The following is a 20,607-nucleotide window of genomic DNA, read 5'->3' on the forward strand; positions in this document are numbered from 1 at the left end:
ATCCAATTCATATTAACTTACTAAAAAATAAATTATGTTACATGTTCTCCTACCTAGTATCGCCTCCAAACAGGAAACTGGTGTTACAGTGGGCCTTTTATAAAATAATTCAATACTTACCTAAGTAGCACCTCTTAATAAATGATCACCAGCAAAGGAGAACAGTTCATAAGACCCACAATACTCCTTTTTTGACGGGTTAATTATAATTCCATCAACACCTAAAAGTTGTACTGGATGTACGCACAGAAGTTAGGGTCACAGGAAGAAATTCAAACGATCAAGCACAAATCTGACTGCTTGCTTGTAGTGTCCAAGTGCAAATAGTGGTCTTTTAAGTATCTTTTTTCCCCAAGATACATTTATTATTTAGAATCCATAAACACTAAATAACCAGGTGATCACACAGAAGTAAATATTTACTTATTTTAAAAAAAGGTAAGAGCCCATTTACAAATTCCTGGATAGAACATTACATTTATTTAAGAACTATCTCTTGTCCCACAGGCATTCATGCAACAAGTCAATTGAGATACAGAGACTTACATATCATGAATTCTCAGGTTAGTTTAAACTTACTCTAGACTAAACCAGCCATCTGACTTAGGTGTGTGAAATCCACCCCCATAAAAATGTGTCTGTCTCAATCAGCTACTTAATTTAGACTGTTAATGTCAGGGTTTTGAATTTAATCTAAAGGAAATACTGTAAGTACATCAAACCTGTAATTTTTATAAACTTTGGTTTCGATGCTTTTTTTAAAAAGATGTCTGTTTTGTATAATTAGTGACACCCACTTATCTACATTTATTTTACCTTTTGATGTTCTATACTACATCCTAATTAAAAAGAAGCACAAAGGTAAGAAAGAAATGTTTTCTAACAGCCTTCATTTTATTTTTTCAGTTTGATAGTATCTGTCCAGTTAGCCTTCTGGAAAAAAAAAAATTAAGGAAATTATACAATTATATAATCATATATTTTGGTTTAGACTTTAATAGCAGCTCTTAGCTTGGCCGACCTTCCTCTTGGGTTTGTTTGAATATCCTTGGCCTGGGGTGTGAGAACTTTTTTCTGTATAAAAATCCACTTTGAGTTGGATTTTCCACAGGGAAATTCTTGTGTATCTTCTTCTTTGGAGCAATTTTTCAGAGCCTGTCTTATCTTCTGCCTTGAGCCAAGATTGTACTTTTCTGTCATGTCTATTCCATGAAGAAAACGTTTTATAATACGATCTTCTAGTGAATGAAAGGAGAGGGCTACAAGGCGACCTCCAGGTTTTAGAAACTTCTCAGCTGTCTTCAGCCCTATAAAGAGTTCATGGAGCTCATCATTTACAAATATTCGCAGGCCTTGAAAAGTTTTGGTAGCAACATGCGTAGGTCTCTGAAGCAAGTCTTTTCGTGCATACAGTGCTGATGCTGGAAAAGCACCTGTCATAAATTTTAAAAGGTATATGTTAATATCTTATTATCTCTACATTGCTATCCTGACATTAATCCACTCACGCATGATGACTTTAAAGGAAAGCATACTTACAACTGAACCTTGAGTGGTGAGGTTCTTTCTTTATAATATATCTTTATTTTCTGCTTTGAATTTCTGAAAGCAAACCCCATTAAACTGAGCTGGCTTGTGGTTGAGAGTTGTTTTTTTTCCCAGAATCTTTCATAGAAATTCCTTTCCCAAATGCTTCACAAAGTTAAAATACAAAATGATGGCCAAAACCAAGATAGGCAAAAAATGAAGATGGGCTAGATAAGTCTCACTTTAGCTCAGTGTAGTCAATATCAGTTCAGTATTTGTGGTGGTTTGTTTTATGCTTTTAAGGAAAAAAAAAATTAATATACGATGGACACTATTTTAACTGTTGCCTTCTAGATAATGATGCATTTCTTCACAGGCACAGATAAGATGAAGACAATGTCTACCTGGTGATAAGTATATTTCAATGAACTACTTAAAGCTTAAAAGAGGCATCCTTGTTTGGGGATAAAAACTGTTGACTCACTACACCTGTGTTTCTTCAAATGTTTACAAAAATATCTTGAGAAATTTAGAAAATGCAGCTGACACTGTTCCTTTTTCACGTGCCTATAGAGCAGAATGTGTCAAGGTATGAGTTCATTGGACAAAAAATCACCAGATTAAATAAATTTTACTAGATACACAAAACTCCCTCTTCCTTTCTCCAAAATTCTTATGAGTTATACAAGCTTCTGTAGAGACTGAAATTTTGATAGAAAGTTTAATATATCATTATTTAGTGTATTTTAGGCTTGAATCTTCATTATCTGAGTATGGAGCAAAAAGCTAGAAAAGCCAGATTTGATGGATCAAAGGGACTTAAGTGCAAGTGTCTTACAAGATCTGTGAAACCTGAATAATCTATTATGTAAGTGAGCGCAGGAGTCTGGTAAAGATAAATTGAATGAATAATGCTAGCGCATAACTGGAAAGAATTATTTTTCCAAACAAGAGGGCCCATTAGAAATAAAGCAATACAGCTGGTATGTATGTATTAAAATGCCTTAATTCCATGCCAGTGCTAAACTACAACATAATAAAGCAATGGGTTTGAAGTAAATGCAGTTCATAATCAAGTAATTGATATTCTACATAGTGGAGTAAAAGAAGGGAACATGGTACCTCTGAAACAAGCTGACTAAATTCACATTTACACAGGTGATTGAAAAAAATTTAATAGAGATATCATAATCCAGTACGTTGGCACAAAATAATTTATTAGTGGAATTCTTGAGAGTTTTAAAGATAAGATTTTACTTATGTCAGAAAACGTAAGTGTTTGGCATCACAAACACACAAGCGATCATCATTGTTCAGCAAAGGGAGAGGCCAATAATGGGATTTAAAAATTCAATCATTATTAACAAAGTTATTGTCATGTATGCGATGTATCTAACATGCGTTTCTGCATACTCAATTTTCCCAACTACATTCCCTACCTCCTCTCACTCTAATGCTAACAGTTCCTGAAATAACTGAAGAGACCCATCGTAGCTGTGGCTGTTTCCTATTCCTATAGTCTGAATCCTTCGAGACAGAAAGTGGCAACAGGATCAACTTCTCCCAACACAAAATACTGCACAGGAATTTGTGGCTTTAAACTCTGTTTCACAAATCAGAGTAAATAAATTTAACCTGTGGGAGCTAGGCTCCCCCATCACTTACAAACTCTAGAAAAAGTTACACTAGCTAGCTGATATAATTTCTCTCTTTGAGAACGCCACGTTCTATACTTTCTATAAACCATAAAAAGAATATATACCCTCATTGCAGGAGTCACAAAGCCTGTTTTGATGAAACAGCTGAACTAAAAGGAGAACTCAAAATTGCAGAAGGTAAGATGTCCCAAGTAACCAACTGACACCAAGCTTGTACTACCTGGCACAGTACCTCTTTCCATATTTCTTTACATACCCAAAAATACATTCCTTGAAAATGGCATCTTTAAAACAATCATTGACTGCCACTTCTGTGTGAGGAAAATTGTCTCTTAATGCATAATATAAAGGAATGCTGTACTGAGCAAAATAAAGGGTTTTCTTTAAATGGTCAACTATCAGCTACAAACACTAGTAGTATGCTCAGAGCTCTTGAATAGTTATTAAATGAAACAGCAGGGTTTAAAATCAACATGAAATGTATCCAAAAACACCACAGGACATGCATGTTTCCATAGCATACGCTAAGTGACTAAATATACATAGCTTCGTATTCTCCGTAAGACCTGTCTTAGGTTTCAATCATAATAGCATTTTTCTTCAATGGAATTTGAAGTCGAAACATCATATACCCAGCTATCTTTTGAATTCAGTTACAGAAGCCATGGTCTCTTGAATAAGAAAAGACTAGTTTTGTAAAAGATCTCACACAACAAATCTATCTCTCTTTCTAAGCCCGCTTTTAAAACCACTGAAAACATACCTCACTCTTCCCCTCTCCCCTTCCAAAACCAAGCCCACTGCTGCCATGTTCACTCTACTAAAACATTCGTAACTGGAATGAAAAAGCACTGTCCCTTACAAAATATTAGCTATTAAGAAGCTAGTGGGTTAGAAAACAGGGTGCATTTTTTTTGGTTCTACCTGTATTGTTCCTGCCCCTTGCTGAACAATTTACAGCTGTGACTTGAAGAGCATCAGTTTTATACTTTTAATTCTGGGCTGTTACTACCCAGAGCTGGTGTTCACCTCTCAAAGCAGATCCAGAATTTTTAACTATCATGTTTTAGCAGTCTAAGTATTTTCTAAAAATACTGCTGTTTTTTCTGGGGATGATCCATTTCTGATATTCTAAGAGTATTTCAGCTTCCAAAAGTATCACAGATAAAAATGAGGCCAACCCACAAGAGTACAGCGTGTAATTTAGGTACAAAATTGACTGTGCTTCTTGATTGGGACCTAACCAGAAAAACAGCAGCTTAGAATGAGATCCTCAAATTTCCACAGCCAATCTCACTGGAATTTTAGTAAAATACTGGAAGTTTTATCTCCTATGTCGCCAAAATATCTTTTACTTATCTGAAAAAACAAGGATGATATAAAGATCTACTTCAAAACTGGTTTTGTAAAAATCTAAATAGATACGGTATCTGGCCACAGTTTTAGTAGTCTGATCATGAACACAGCTATTTTGCAATTGCAATACCGAATAGATAAACAAAAGAAATGAGATACTCAGGCTACCAGCATGACTAGGACACTAACAGGTCTTTGGAAGGTTCTTCCACTTATCCTGCCATGGTTGTTGAGTGCAGTGTCTTCCTACAATAATCTTCTATGACAATTAACTGTGACATTAATTTATTACTGTGAATTAATTTATCACACACTGAAGAAAAATAAATTAAAACCCAAATATATTCTGTAGGTATAATACAACCTTACATGCCTCAGTTGGACATGCACAAACAGCACTGCAGGTCATATATAACGGTACAGAATACTAATATTCAGGAAACTGCTAAAGAAATGCAGCCACTTTGCAGCTTTATGCAAGCAAAACCCCCCAAACTAAAACCAAAATCAAACCATTTCCAAGTTCAAAGACTTATTGGTCTGTCTTCAGAGACTGGGGTTAACTAATAAATGTTATCTGTGGTAGTGATTTCTGTCACACTGGCAGAATGACACATCTTTTTAGTAAAAGCAGTAGATTTTGATCTATGTTCCAGGGGTGAAAAATTTCCCTACCCTACTCTTACTCCTCTGGTATAGCTAAATAAAAACCTGTTTGTGCTTTCTGCTAAGGCACAAAATCTCTCACCCAGCCCCCTCCAATTACCATGACACTAAAAGAAAATCCTTCCTGGTAACAGGCTGTACAACGTACAAAAATATAAAAAAATCTGTATGGGAAGCTTGTAAAATGAATTTCATTCATAAAAACACTACGCTTCTGGCTAGATGACTGGTTTGAAATCCCAGTGAGAGAAATTATCATTTTTAGTTTTGGGATGCCCTGATGCTACTTACATTTTTAAAAATCTAATAGGTTCACATGTTGAAATGTATTGAAATTTTAAAGCTTGTGAATGAAATTAGCAACGTGCTGTGCCTGTCAATATGAACTATTAAAGTCCCCAGAGTGTATGAGAGTGGGAGAGTTTAAAAATTAATTCAGATCGTGCACCTGTTTGCAGGAATCCGTCTGTTGAATTAGCATTGCATTTAATAAGTTTCTGTGACGCAACTAATGTCCTTTTGTCTAGGCTCCCTCAGTACAGTGTTAATTCTCACCCATCTGAAATTCAGGCAATATTACAAATTCCAAACTGATAATTAAAGTCTATAAATGTGAACCAATCTGAATGAGACTAGCTTTACCCATTGAAGTTCTTTTTAAACTTTTCAAATTTCTTTAGTATCTCATCATCAATTCCTTTCAAGTTAAGTCCAAATGATTACATGATCTCAAAATCTGTTAATAGCCTACATATCTAAATAACACTCAGAAAAATTAAATCTTGAACAAAAACTAATAGATAACAAGGTATATTACCCTGCACAGTTTTCCTGCACATCGAGTTAAACCTATTGTTTCCAAACAACTCAATGAGCTATAGCAAAAGCCATCAGGAAGTACTTCTTAATCGACTTCCGCACATCTATTCACAGACCTTCAGTTGAGAACTACTGATCTTTAGTATTTACAGAGCATTCATCATTGCAGATGCTGTGTGAAAATTATAAACAGTGAGTGGAGTTTGACTGTGCTGCAAGAAGAGATGATTTTCACATGACTGAACAGAAAACTCCTCCTTTTTCCCATGTCAGCTGCAGACTCCATAGGTCACAGAGATCTCCTTATTTAAATGGATCAGAAGCCTTTTGGACAACATTTAGAAAAACAAAAAAAAGCCAAAACTTTTAGGTTTTTTTGTAGGACCTTATTCATTGGTCCATTGGTATGTAGAGAGATAACTTTCAGGCTCTACATCAGGAAATAGAAGGAATTATTTTCTTGAATTGGAGCAAAGGAGAGCAAGAAATCACTTGGATACCTGAGTTAATCCCAAGTTGTTGTAGGCAATCCTGCCATACAAATCTATTTATATTTTTTTTCCAGATATACCTTCAAATTATAACTCTTGCTAATACAAACTTTAGAAATGTCTGATTGTTCTGTAACTGTTGTGGAACTGTTTTGTTTGTTTGTTTTGTTTTTTAATTACATCCTTCATTCTTATCTCCCAATCAATTAACAATAGCAGTATACGTTCTAACCTTTTGGGGGGTAGTAGGGAAGACCAAAAGTCTAGCATTCTATAAACAGAAATGGAATTTTCTGATTTCAGGCTAGTCCAAATCTAGATTCACTGGGATTCTGGTTATCAGCTGGACCTTAACACAAAACTTCAGAGTTCTAGAAAATCTGAAGCCATAGTAATCTATAACATGTGAAAGAAATATGGACTATACATGAATTCTCAGATACTGACACCAGCAGAGAAAGAGATATAAATACCCAGACTCATCGGCTAGATTTTTTACTTGTTTTCTGGTTCCTAGACTAGGCAAAAAAAATTGATCCTGTTCTGGAGAGATAATCATGCTTGTATAGAGTCTGCAAATCTAAAATGCAAGATTTTATTATTCCAATTAATATTTTTTTTTTAAAGGACTTGACATTTAACTAACAGGTCATATGTTTTACTCTGGTAAAGTCCTGAATTAGTCAGGGGGTTTTTTGTGCTGTGCCACCAAGAGGATCCTGTAGCTGTGGTCTCTGGCACTTTAGCCCTGGCTTACCTCAGTAACTTCACAGATACCATTTTGCATAAGAATATACATTGATGATAGATGATAAATTAAATAAAATACACTATAGTCACCAGAAATTTTCTTAAAGTATAATCAGTTAAAAAACTAGTAGGATCCACCATTGTGCTCCTTTACTGGAGAAATCAAATCAAAATTGGAAGTTCTACCCAAACACGGATCAGTGTAGCAGTCCTAAAATTGTTTTAACTATTTGCATACCACAAAACATACATATTTACTGTCTTGGCAGATATGTGCTGGATTCATTATCTTTGGCATGTATACTACCTGATGCATACCTGATTCATGTGTTAAGCTGCTCTTCAACTATAGCAGAGTTTAAAGTGAGAACAAAAAACCCTTCTCATTGTCACAGAATGACCATTAAGTGATGACTCACATGCAACACATTAAACATTAAGGGATCTTCAATCACTGTCTTTTATGCACTAGTATTTTTATCTTCTTAGTTCAAGCTAGTGCACAAAATTATTTCAGAAGTTACTGAGCCTATAACACATTACACCTTTAGCATAGCAATACGGTTGCTTCAATCTCAATAATGGTACACTTTTAATCAACAGTTTTTCAAAAAGCATGAAATATTGTGACAAAAAATAAATCATTAGTTTGTAATATTGATGATGACTACATTAAAAATGTAACTCTTCAAGTTTTATAAAAGACTCAGTGTTTTATCTCTTTGGGTTTTTTTTAAGATTGTTTGTTCCTCACATTCACTATATTTACAGCAGGGGCTTACAACAGCAAGCGGTATCTTCAGGTCCTTTAATCATTATCAGCCAAACTTTGGGCCTCGGTTGACTGGACACTTTTGCTCAAGTATCCTGACTTATACAAATCCAAACCTTTTAATTCGTTTGTCGGTCATTAAAAGTAAGTCCCTTAAACTTCCAGTTTAAGTAACATAAATTTTTATGAATACAATGTATTTTTTAAAAGTCTTCAGGATACTGATACAAAGTTTAACGCTATTCTTTAGGAAATGTTAAATTTGGATAGCCATTTTAAAGGTCTATTCAAAGGAGTCAGCAGTTTAGACTTATTTGTGACAAGACCCAGTAATTTTCATTTCTTGGTTTAAAAAAATAAAAATATCCTAACATTACATATTATAATGTTAATGAACAGGATTTATGTCTCACGTTTTTCCTTGAAAACTTTCACTTGAGAACACAAACATGAAGGTTCTTGATGTGAGCACAGTTCCTGCCTAAATACATTTTGTTCAAGTTGTTTACAGTGAAGAGCAAGTAAGATGAAGTGTTTCAATAGTCGCTTCAGGCTGATCTAGTTGGCATTCACAAGGTGAAGCAAGCTATGTATTGCTTTACTTTTTGCTTTCTGGTTCTTTAAGCAGACAGAAACGATCTGATTTCATTCATAATTGGAACCTGCCCTGGTACTTCCCCTCAAAATATTAAAATGTAGAAACGTAAACCTAAGAGAGGTATATGACATATCTGATATTTGAAGGCTTATCAATAGCTGGGATAAAGAATTCCCTAGGCTGCTGTCATTCTGTGTTTCAACTTGGTTGGCAAAATGATAAATCACTTCATGTAAAATCTATTATTAAACTAATAGTCAAACTACAATACAAAAAGTGGGAGCTTAAAAAAAAAAAAAAAAGGAGAGAGCTGACATCAGAGGCAGGATTAGATCCTGCATGATTTCAAGTACAAATAGATCCCTCTGGGACTTTGGGGATTAATATTTTTTCTCCTCAGCCACTGTGAAGAATTAATGAGGGTACCTGCAACAATGCTTGCAAGCTGCTGAGTTCTGGTGATGGGGTATATGCTGCGTGCCTGAACGATGGCTGAAGCGATTTTCTTGGCATGCCTCTCCTCCCCGTATGTTCTCAGGATGGACGCAAGCGCCTGTTGATCTAAAGCATTCACAACATCAGCAGCAGTGGGCATGTCAGGGTACCTACGCACAAGAAGAGCCAATTAGTTCACTGACGTCAGTTTTCATTGACAAGAGGTGAAGCTTCATAGCATTGAGACATAAAGTCAAACTCACACACTGCATACAAGTGCCTTTGAGGTTTTCAAATAAGAGACAGCAACCCTATGAAAACAGATATAGCTTGCACCTTTTAAATCTTTTTTCTTGCCACTTTAAATGGAGTTTGCTCCTTAATATCAACTAGGACAGCTGAAACTTCCAAGTATTATGATAAACTATGCTTAATGAGTTGACAAGAATAAATACATTCCAGTATCATGTTAAAATGGAAATACTGTGTGACTTTTTATTTAGCCAGCTTTAGAATATAAACTTGCCCCCTACGGGTTCATTTTAGTCACCTTGCATTGTATGCTGTTTTCTAGTCAGAACTGATTTCAAGGATCTTTTCTTTCACATCTCCTGCTACGAAAACAATTGCTCATGAAAATAATTTAACTTTGCTTTTCACTAAAAGGCATAAGAATTTATATCCAAATACTGTTTTGAGAGAATAGAAATGAGCTAATATTACAAATGACAGGAATTATTACAATATAAACAGTATAAGCCATACATATTTTTTTTAAATCTCTGTCGCTTTGTTATTGAAACAGTTCAAGGTATTTTATGAACATCATATATGGGTTTACTAATCAGAGAAAACACACAACCTACTTAATAAATTCTCTTCTACAAAGACATGAATGTGCAGAATATTTTTCAGCCATTTATTACTCTCCTGCAGTATCTTACAAAAGGTAACAAAACTTAGAAATCAGAGGCAAGTAGTATCATAGCAACAACCATAGTGTAAGGCTTTTGTTATGCCACAGGTATCCTTTGTTCTTAGTCTCCTGTTCCATGTATGTATTCACATGATGCAAATATAAGCCTGGAGTTCAGATTCTTGAAATCTGAGGGCTGAATCCCAGGAGGATCATGTGAGCTTTTTACACAAAACTGGAAAAAGTGAGTATCATGAAATTTGCTGTGTTAAGACTTAACATTAATGTGTTAAGATAATTCCTTAGAAACTGAGGCTTCCCATTGGCTCTGTGTGAGCAATGAAAGATCGAATGACATTTCTTAAGACTACAGGTTATCAAAACAAAAAGCAAAAATTTTCATTCTCCCCAGTAATGTATTATGCAATTACTGTCATCATCTATACAACAGAGATCTTTGGTTGTTCATGTAAAAAGCACAATGCCACAGAAACATATTAAGTTGTTTGAAGATGAAAACTGCTACATAAGTAGAAATTATCATTCCGCAATTGATTTTCATGCTCTTGCATGTACAAAACACCAATTCTAACAATTTAAACAGAGGCGATTTACTTAGCAATTGTTAATTTGACAATCAAGTAAGCCTGATGTGCCTCCTACACAATGTGAAAAAGAGCTTATAATATTGCTAAGGAAAGCTTACAATAAATCTATGGGCATGGAAGACAACATTACACTAGCGTGTTAAAAGCAATGTTACTATCTGATTTCAAGTGGCAGATATCATGGATGGGATTTTATTTATTTTATATTATGTTCCTTTTAGAGACAAGTAACTGGGTCAGATGGCCGTTGCAGAAAAGAGGGAGGTTGCTCCTTTCCTGAGGGAGCAACTGAACATGCTCAAGTGAAGGTTCCACAAATAGTAATTGTGGCAGAAAAGGAAAAGGACTGCAGTAAGGGGTTGTGAGCCTGCAGATCAAGTTCAGTCTGAGAAACTGCAGAAATAACAGGGAGAAGACAGGCTTCTGAAACAGAGATGCCCCTGTAACTGTATACCATACACTCCAAAAATGTAAAATTTTAATGGTATAGTTAAAAAAAATGTTACTGGTTTAATTACTTATCACTGGAACCTTCCTCTTATTTCAAAGAAGGAAAAGATGATAACCAGGGTTCTAAGTATTGAGATCAAAAAAAGCTTTGTAGCAAAAGACAGACAGTATACTTGTGCAAAATTAGATGTGGTCTGATGATAAGAATTCTGCCATTTAAGGGGAAATGAAATGCACGGGGGTTGCTGAGCACACAGTTTTTGACTTTCAAGGAGAAATATTTTATTAACAGGTACCTGTCACTATCCATCCTCATGTCCAAAGGTCCGTCCTTCTGCAGGGAAAAACCTCTTTCAGGTGTATCAAATTGCATAGAAGAACAGCCAGCATCCAAGAGAACTCCATCTAGAGTCCCTGGCTCAACTCCAGAGGAGATTAACAAAGCCTCTGACTGGCTGAACTGTCCTAGAAGAGCTCGAATCTGTTTCCTGTAAGAAAATAACAAATAAATAGCCTCAATTTTAATTATAACAGTGCAGTGTCTTCCCCTTGTATAGCAGAAATTAGATAGTAGCACTCACCTGTCTCAGAAGCAATAGGGCTATTCCCAAAGTAATAGTTTAAGTACTTTTCATATGTCAACATTGAAAACTGGTCCAACCCACCCATCAGCAGCTACTTAAGCTTCTTTAACTCTTTACTCCCTTCCTGCTTGATCTCAAAGAAAAGGAAACCTGACTAAAATTTCATTTTTTAACACGCAGGAACTCAAAGGGAGACCTTTGACATTCAGCAGGAACGCCCTTGACCACCAAGGTACCTGCTGTGCTGAGCAGGGCCCTTAGCCAAGTGAGACCAAAGTGCGGAAAAGAATGAGCAGTTCTTGGACCTAGAGGAGAAGCAGACAAGATGGAACATGACTGCACAGCCTTGTGGTTAATACTTACCTGCCAGGAAAAAAATCCTGGGTTCCTGCCATGGGACAAACACCTTTCTTTCTAGCAGTATTTGCTGTTTCAAAAATAATGGGCCAAATGAGGCGCGCTGGATCATAAGCAGATAAAACACTTCAGTGTAGTTTCGATTCAGGCACTTCATCATTGGGGAGAGTAGAGTTTTACGTGCATTTTTGTGCTTAGCACTCTTCTTTCTTAGATTTAAGGTAGTTCTTGCTTAATATTCCCATACTGGGAAGGGAAAGTGGCAAGGCAAGGGAGAAGATGACACATCTCTGATGTGTCCAACTCTTTCTTGGGTGTCTAAACCTGGACTTCTGATTCTTGCTTATATATGTGACCTACAATTAAATAATTTATTTTATCTATCTGTCAAAATCTCAGTGAATTTCACAAAAATTTAAAAACACCAACCAACATGCTGCTGCATTTTTAAGCCATACCTGCAAAACACAATATATTTCTGCCCCTAACAAGAAGCCACTGCCTCCACATCTGAGTTTTGATTATGGTTTGGATAACTGCTCCTCAGCACCATGGATTAGCATTCAAATTATTACAAAGCCCACCTGGTTAACTCCTATTATTGTGTCTAAGTTACATGGGCAGCAGCGAATGGATGGAGAGAGCAACACCTTTAACTGTTTCAGCTACAAAAGGACAGCTGCCCATATTTTGACATATCTTTTGACACTTCAGCATTATAGTAATTTAAAAAAAAAAAACAAACAAAAACAAACAAACTTTTTCAAAAGGGGGTTTTTTTAATTAGCTTAAGTCTAATCCTTCTTTCAGGTCAGTTTAACATCAAGACAACTGGCACTACGACATAATTTAGTCAACTCCAGTGGCTACAAGTTTTAAAATAGTGCATGAACAGAGAATCAGAACCTTTTCTGCACCCATCCAATTGGAGTGAAAAAATGCTACCAAGGAGGGGAAAAAAAAGAGAGAGAAAAAGCTCTGCTAAAAGGAAGAAGTTACGAATGCAGCCATATGGAAGAACATTTAGCTACACAATGGTATCCTCATTAGAGCAGAATGAATCAACCTATTTAATATAGCACAAAAACTGGGAAATACCTTGAATGAACAGATTTCATGAGGGATATCATGATCACACATACGCATTTCTGAATTGATTACTGTCCAGCACATAATTAAGTACAACTATTCAGCTTAATAAGAACTGACAGTTCCTGAAAAGCACAATGATCCACGTAACATATTTAAACCAATTTAAGCTATGTAGTTATAGCTTTGAGATTATATTTCCCCTCAATATAATGAGAGGAATTTTCTTGAAAATCTGTACCACTTTGTCCAGCTGGGTAGTGTTTCTAACTTTACAACTTGTGCAAAAGAATGAACTTTAAAATTCTGTATGTGGGAGATGAAAATAAATGGGATCTGGAAAAAATTATAAATTTCCATTGTCTAGTTCCTCCAGCAGACAGTAATCCATGCTATGAACTAGTGCTGTAATGTGCTACCAACCAATCTGAAAAAGTATTTTGAACTGTATTTATAACTTGCTAGAAATTTGATTACGTTTCTTTAAACAAGTCATAAGTATGTGGATGGCTAGGATGTTTGGGACAGTGGCCTTTGATTTGTCACCTGCCAAACCTTTGCGATTAGGAAAAGATAATTAAAAAAGAAGTATATTTGAAGTAAGTTGAAATTTACTCTTTGGTAGTGAGATGCTTCAGCTGGAAAATGTTTTGGAGTTTGCAAATAAAAAAAGATTGAAAAAGAATTAGATTGACAATTTCATGTCAGACTTGCAGCTGCATGAAATTATAGCCTCTCTATATAACCTGTTTGTTATACACTGCATTTTGTGTATCAATATTGCATATAGGTGTCTTGGTGAATATAAATCTTCACTAAAAATAGATGCATTTCATGAGATTATGACGACTATATTAAAATGTTCAGGCCATTTCTCCAAATTCCTGTTTCTTTGTGGACTAGAAGAAACAATTTTAAGCATCTTGGGCATCTCATACATTTCAATTAATCAAACCAAATATACAGCTATGAAACATTACCTTATGAAAAAAAATACAAGTATCGACTCTTTTTTCAATAGGATAGTAACAATGATGACAGTGATAACAAGGACTAATCTATTAGATTATGAGCATGACATATTTAAAGAAAAATATTTTACTACGCATTCAGAAGCATTTCTTAGAACATAATACAACTTTTCCCTTGTCTACTATACTTTACACCTATGTTCAAATAATAACTGCCTGTTACACACGATTTTCACTAAAAATGCTTAATTTAGCCTCAATTCCTTCTGCCTTCAGATTTTTATTTACATCATCTGTAAATCCTGTTTCCCGAATAACCTCAAATAAATAATAAAAGCTGTGTACCCTACGCTAAGAATGTTTATTTCCTACAGTCACATGCCTTCTGCTCTCCCCAGATATGCAGAAATTCTTTTTGCTTTCTTTTTCAGTGTTCCAATGTTTTCTTTGGCCATTACAAGTTTTATGTTCCATGACCATACTTATCTAGTGCAAAAATTTGTCTATTACCCTTTCGTCTTAATATATTGCAAAAACAGTGCTTAGTGGAAAAAGCAGGAAAGGTATACCAGGGAACATCACTAAATACCAAATAAAAGAGCCAAGCTTATAATTCAAAAAAGCCTGAGAAGAGAGAGCATATCAAAACATTACAGACCAACATTAAATGGGGGTTTTAGACGGGTCTTGGGGATACCATCAAAAGCTGTTAAGACTACAAAGGGTCACATAAAGAGCATTTTAATCATTTTAAGTGATCTTTGAAGGTTACAATCTAACTAAATTGTCTTGCTTAAGAGAAAATATTTAAACTTAGTACTTGAACAGCACTTTACATATTCAGAATATTTTAGAAACATAAAACAACTATGAAGAACTTTTAGCCTCTCTCATAAATGAAGAAGTAAGATTTGCAGGGTTTAATACTGAATGACTTGAAGATACCTATGTAGAAAGCTAAGACAATTTCAGAGATTACGGTCTGAGGATGTAAAAAAGCAGACAATACCTGTCACGTGTTTAGCTCTCATTTGGCACGCGTGTGTGTGTGCGGTAACAGCATGGTCATTTTTGATAAATACCCAACTGCTACAGTGAAGCAACCTCTAACTTCTCAAAATATTAAACATGCTTACTCCCTCTTTATTAATTTTTACATTCTCCAAGAAAAAAGTATTCAAGATTTTAAAGGAACACTGGGAACACAGAGAATCTAACCAATTTTAAAAACAACAAAAAGTTATTTCAGTTGCTACATATGTTGTTGAGGCCTCAATAGATTTTATTGTGCAACAACCTCAAGAGCTTACAGAATTGTTGTACTGCTTGCTACAGTTGGAAAATAACACAGAACCTTGCGTTCAGGACCCTTTGTTCAGGTCATAACACAGTATTTTATTATATTATACTATGACACATAGCATAGTAATTCTCATAGACTGCATTGGATCCACACTTCTTAATTAGCAGAATGAGAAAGTTCGAAGTCTCCTAATGTATTTCAGGCTCTTCTGCTTTCAGTTAACCTCTGGTACTCAACAACGCTTTTTAAAAATATTTCTTTTTTATTTTACTCAGCTGAGAGGGATGTACATGGGAAAAAAGTAAAGCATGAATATAGCTTCTACCAAAAAAAAAAACAAACCAACTTTTCCCTTATCTAGTTTCTCTCTGTTGTCACAGAGGTTGCTGTAACATCAATCATTCAAGTAATTTCACAGAAAAGTATGATTATGCTTTCATTGTGCTTCAGCATTTTTCATGTGTATATAACAATACTTGCTCTTGATCTTTCACCATTGCTCCCCTTACAAATTCTATATATGAATACATAGAAAGTCAGGAAGCGATGATCCCTTGTCAACAGTGAAAACTACCTTCTACTCAACCAGAATAAATGGTTTCTTTGAAAGAACTGGAAAAAAAAAGTTTTTCAGCTAACTCTTGCCAATGCACATCAAACGAGGAGACCAACTGGAGCTTTGTTTGATTCAGTAACTCCACTGAGACTGCCAACAGGGGTGCCAATTAGCACCAGCTGTAATGAGGATATTGGTACAGACCTGGTTTGATGTCATTGACTCACTTCACCTAGATCACTCAGCAGCTGTCAGATAGCTGTGACTCTCACTCACGTCTGTGCTGGGCCAGGCACACCTACAAGCAAACCACAAAGTACTCCAGTCATAAATTCCTGGAACTTTCACCATTCTACCTATGAGCATTACTCTGCCTCAGTGCAACACCCCTTTCAAAAAATGTATCTGAATATTCTGTAAAAAATTTTAATGACCTTGTGGTGGTGCATTTCCCCCCTTCCCCTGGGCCACTCTACGATCTCAGGAACTCCTGTTAAGCCTTAGCCATTGTGTAACGAGTTGGGCGATTGAGCATCCCTTGACCGTACCAGGCACTCTTGCATGGCTAAGGTGGGGAGCAACACTGATCATACCAGGAACACCAGCTACCTGATCAAGGTAGGGAACAAGAGCAAGGGATAATTCGTCATCTCTGACAGCCTCGAAGCATTCCCTACCTGGGTCATAACTCAAGTGAAATTATACCATTGTTACCCTGGAACAATACCATAATTACTACCCGACCAATCTGGATAGTGGCCAGGATGGAAATTCACTGATGACTAAAGCCAATCATCTTGCAAACCTATGAACAGTGGTCCCAAGCGAGACCCTTTGAGCTGTCCTGAACGGCAGCAGGCTGCGCCCAGAGTCTCCCTCTGAGCGGGATGCCTCTCAGAGTTCGCCAACTCTCGAGTTTGAGATATTCGGAGGACTGCCGGGACCCGGGCTGATACACTGCTCGGCCAGTACACTCCTCGGGGCTCAACTCTTCGCCCGTTGAGAAATGCCAAGACATTTAACGTGAGTATTTCACAGGCTTAAGGGGGATTTTTAACAGGTACCTTTATCTAGCTTTAGGCCTGTATGTGTGAATTGATCCAGATCTTTTGTGTGTGTGCGTGTTTGTGTGCATTGACTTAGATAACCAGTAATAAGCATAAACAGTAACCAAGTGACTTTAGTAATTGTAGAAAACTTGATTAACTTGCTTTGTAACTGTTAAATTAGTTAATGGTTAAGTGCTGTCAAAATCTTATGATCCACCTTAAAACTGTGAATGAACTTTAGGTCGCTGCTAAACATATCTAACCCCTTAGGCATAAACTGTTGACCAGGTCTGAGACTAGGGGTAGATCCAGCCGCACCTAGACTCCTCTCTGAGAAGGAGTTTAGAAAGCAAGGGGGTCTACTCTGAACCTCGTGACTCAACAGGAGGGTCTTCCTTACCCTTTTTGTTCTCAATCTTTCTATAAATCATTCCAACACAATTCTGACACGATTTTCCCTGTGTATACTTAATCCATGTAATGAGTAATACAGTGAACCTTGCCATTGAATTCTGTTAAGTCGCGCTTTTATAAATTTCTATTAAAATCACTTTTGCCGATACCTTTGCCAGTGATTCTTTAAGCAGCCTCAAAACCACTCATTCGCAACAAACCTTTGACAAATGGGAAATTGGCATGGTTTTCATGTTTGCAAAGAAAAAAAAAAATTATAACATCTATCAACTTATAAACAAAAATTGTCATTACATTCCTAGCTTTATGAAAAATTAATTATAGCTCTGGAAAAAGCCCATATATCTATTTGAGAACTGACAGTTCAGTCTACACTGGGTTTTGTGCTACAAAATTACAAAATCAAATCTCAGCCACTGATTAACAAAGACCTGAAAACAGGAAGAAGCGCATGTGAAAAGCAAATCCCATAGAACCAAGTAAATTCATATTTTCAAATTTGAGGGCTATAATAATAATTTTATTCTCTGTGTGAAGATCACAGAAATGTCATTGTAAGTATTTATAAATTGGTAAACATTTATGTACCACACACTCCCACTTAAAAGTAGGGAACACTTAAAAGGTATGCATACATTCTGAAAGTTAAATACTTCTTTCCATATCACTTGAAGACATCACACCAAAAAACCCCAACAAAACCCCATTTTGTATTAATCTGTAGAACACTGAACATCTCACACTACCAGAACTACTATCCCAAAGATGAAAATGCTTGCCTTTCTCTGTCTCCTCTTGTCAATTGCCTGTCTTCTCTCTCTTATACAAACCCTTATGAAACTAGTTATTTCCTGCTTTAATTGTTCTCCTGCAGCTTCCAGCAAAACTTCCTCTCTTTCTTACTCTGCTACACATTCTGTAAAACAATGCTGTCCTTTGCTCCTCGTGTCTTATTGACTCCAAGCACCAAAAACTGTTTCTAACAACCTCTCAAGCACACCTGTAAGAAATTTCAGGATACCTCAAAACAGATTGCTCATTATTTTAATGTTCATTTTTACTTTTACATAAAGCATGCATTCCACTATTCCATCCACTAACACAAACACAATTTCAATAAAAACTACTGTTCTAAATTGAAGGAACTATAAACACTGTTTCAATTAAAGGAAAAAATATAATTATTTAATCAAAAACACAAATATCAAAGATAATTTCCATAGAGTACCTCAGAAATCTTACCATATTAGATATCTTTCGTAGCAAGTATGTTCAATCCCGACAAAAACAAATATGAAAATTTAAGTTCCTAATGAACAATGTTCCCCTCTGGCTAAATTACAGATTAAGGAGTACATTTCTTCCTGGGCAAATGGAAGACTGAAAGAATAAGACTAGTGATTATTGAGGCAAATTTCAAAATCATATGCCTCACCAAAATTTGTGAAAATGTGTTTTTACATTTCCAAAGTAACACAAAGTTTCGCTGAGTAATAAGAGCAAATTATATTATGGAATTCGCAGCTAGCAAGAGTTAAAACCTTTGTTATAAAATACATAACATTGTTATGCATGCCACCTTCATTACATAATATATGTAAAATATGTAAAATGCTGTCATCATTCAGATGTGCCAAGAAAACCAGGCCATTAGAATGATTTGCTTTTCATTCATGACACCTGACAGCTCAAAGGATAAGACACCACCCATCAGAAGAATCAAATATTTCTTTATTACTTCACATTGCCCCATCCGGGGATTTTAGTTTGAGGTATATGTTAGGCTAGCATTCACAGCAGGAGGACAGTCTAGTTCTACAAGGTTCAGCGGACATAATGCAAGAATACCTGTATCATCATCTCAGCTGTTTAATTCAGTTGCCAAAACCCTGCAGAACACAGAAAAAAAATCTGGATATACATCAGCAAGTTGAAAAGTGCAAACTGACATCAGAAACATAACAGCTGTGTATAAATATCTTTCAGCCCATGAATATAAGAATACTAAAATCTGTAGCAATAATCATTGCAGATACATTTTTTCAACATGCGTGGAATAAGCAGATCACATAATCTTTTTCCCAGTATTAACGCCCAGTCTCAGAGGAATCTGAAATTATATTCAGGGTTTCAGACTGGGGACAAGGAACACAAACAGGTTTATCATTCAATCAGATTTACTGATCAATTACTGATCAGTTGTGATCAGCTATGTATAATGACCAAAATACCATATATGAAAGGTTACATTTTCAAAAGACAAGAACTTGTCTCTCCTGTATGTTAAATGAACAAAAAAATGTGTACTTTCTCTACTAACTGCTTTCCCTGCCTGCAACATTTTGGTTTGTGCTGTCTAAATATGTTTCTACTTTACCTAAATCAGTAATTAACAATACTCTGCATAATATGGATATTAATGAAGACGGAATTTTTACACATAACAATCTCAGATCAAGTAAATTATTTTTCTAGCTAAGAAAGTTAAATCATTACAGTGTCCAGTGCTTTCTCCTCTAAACTCATAATTTCAGAAATACATAGTAATCTGTTCATGAACAAAGGACTATGAAGAAAGTGCAAAATAATCTTGTAGTCAGTTTCCAAGATTAGAATACTATCCAACTACCAGTAGCTATCCAACCTCCAAGGGTATTCATTCATTAGCTGAATAAAAGGTTTAATTTATTGACATATTTATCTGCATATAAAGCATGAACTTGAAGATAATAGAACATACACTGATGATTTAAAAAGCAATATGCAATGAACTGTCAAAAGGCTACTCCCACCTACACCCACATGTTCAATTGTTTTAAAATTACTCCTATTAGAATTTGATTTACATTTTGTTACACTGTTATAAAAACACAGACATACCGCATGTAAAAAGCATCTCTTTTTCCTCCCTGCAGAACCAAATAATGAATGTAACTATTGTTAAATTTTCTTTAGCTAACAAAGCAAATTTACACAATACTTTTCCACATCATTAATTCTGCCACTCTGAAGTGCTCTATTCATGGAGAGAGCTTGCTCAAGATTGTGCATAATTGTTGCTTTGACAGACCTGCTGCTACTGATACTTGGAATATATTTACATAGCCTTTGCCTTGTTAACAAAATATGAGTCTAGACCTTGAGACTCAGTGGCAATACTACAACATAATAAATGGAAAAACAATCTAAGCCACAGAAGTTTTTTTTTTTCTTAATTATTCAGCAGCTGACAGTATTG

The 20,607-nt window shown here is 35.6% G+C and overlaps 1 protein-coding gene across 3 annotated transcripts in view; it reads right to left on the reverse strand.

Moving 5' to 3' along the window:
• Positions 1 to 449: 449 nt before the first annotated feature.
• METTL15 (methyltransferase 15, mitochondrial 12S rRNA N4-cytidine) overlaps positions 450 to 20,607 on the reverse strand; it is a 99,828-nt gene continuing 79,670 nt past the window's right edge. For 2 of the 3 annotated variants that reach the window (XM_075163283.1, XM_075163284.1), the window contains exons 4-6: positions 11,343 to 11,534; positions 9,064 to 9,242; positions 450 to 1,433 (exon numbers count right to left, since the gene is read on the reverse strand). In XM_075163283.1, coding sequence (XP_075019384.1) covers positions 988 to 1,433; positions 9,064 to 9,242; positions 11,343 to 11,534 — 817 coding nt within the window. In that variant the 3' untranslated portion in view covers positions 450 to 987. Of the gene's footprint in view, positions 1,434 to 9,063; positions 9,243 to 11,338; positions 11,535 to 20,607 lie in introns of all 3 variants that reach the window. The other variant, XM_075163282.1, reaches the window with a different exon arrangement.

This window comes from Calonectris borealis, chromosome 14 (assembly GCF_964195595.1).
Source record: "Calonectris borealis chromosome 14, bCalBor7.hap1.2, whole genome shotgun sequence".
NCBI classification, from domain to species: Eukaryota; Metazoa; Chordata; class Aves; order Procellariiformes; family Procellariidae; genus Calonectris; species Calonectris borealis.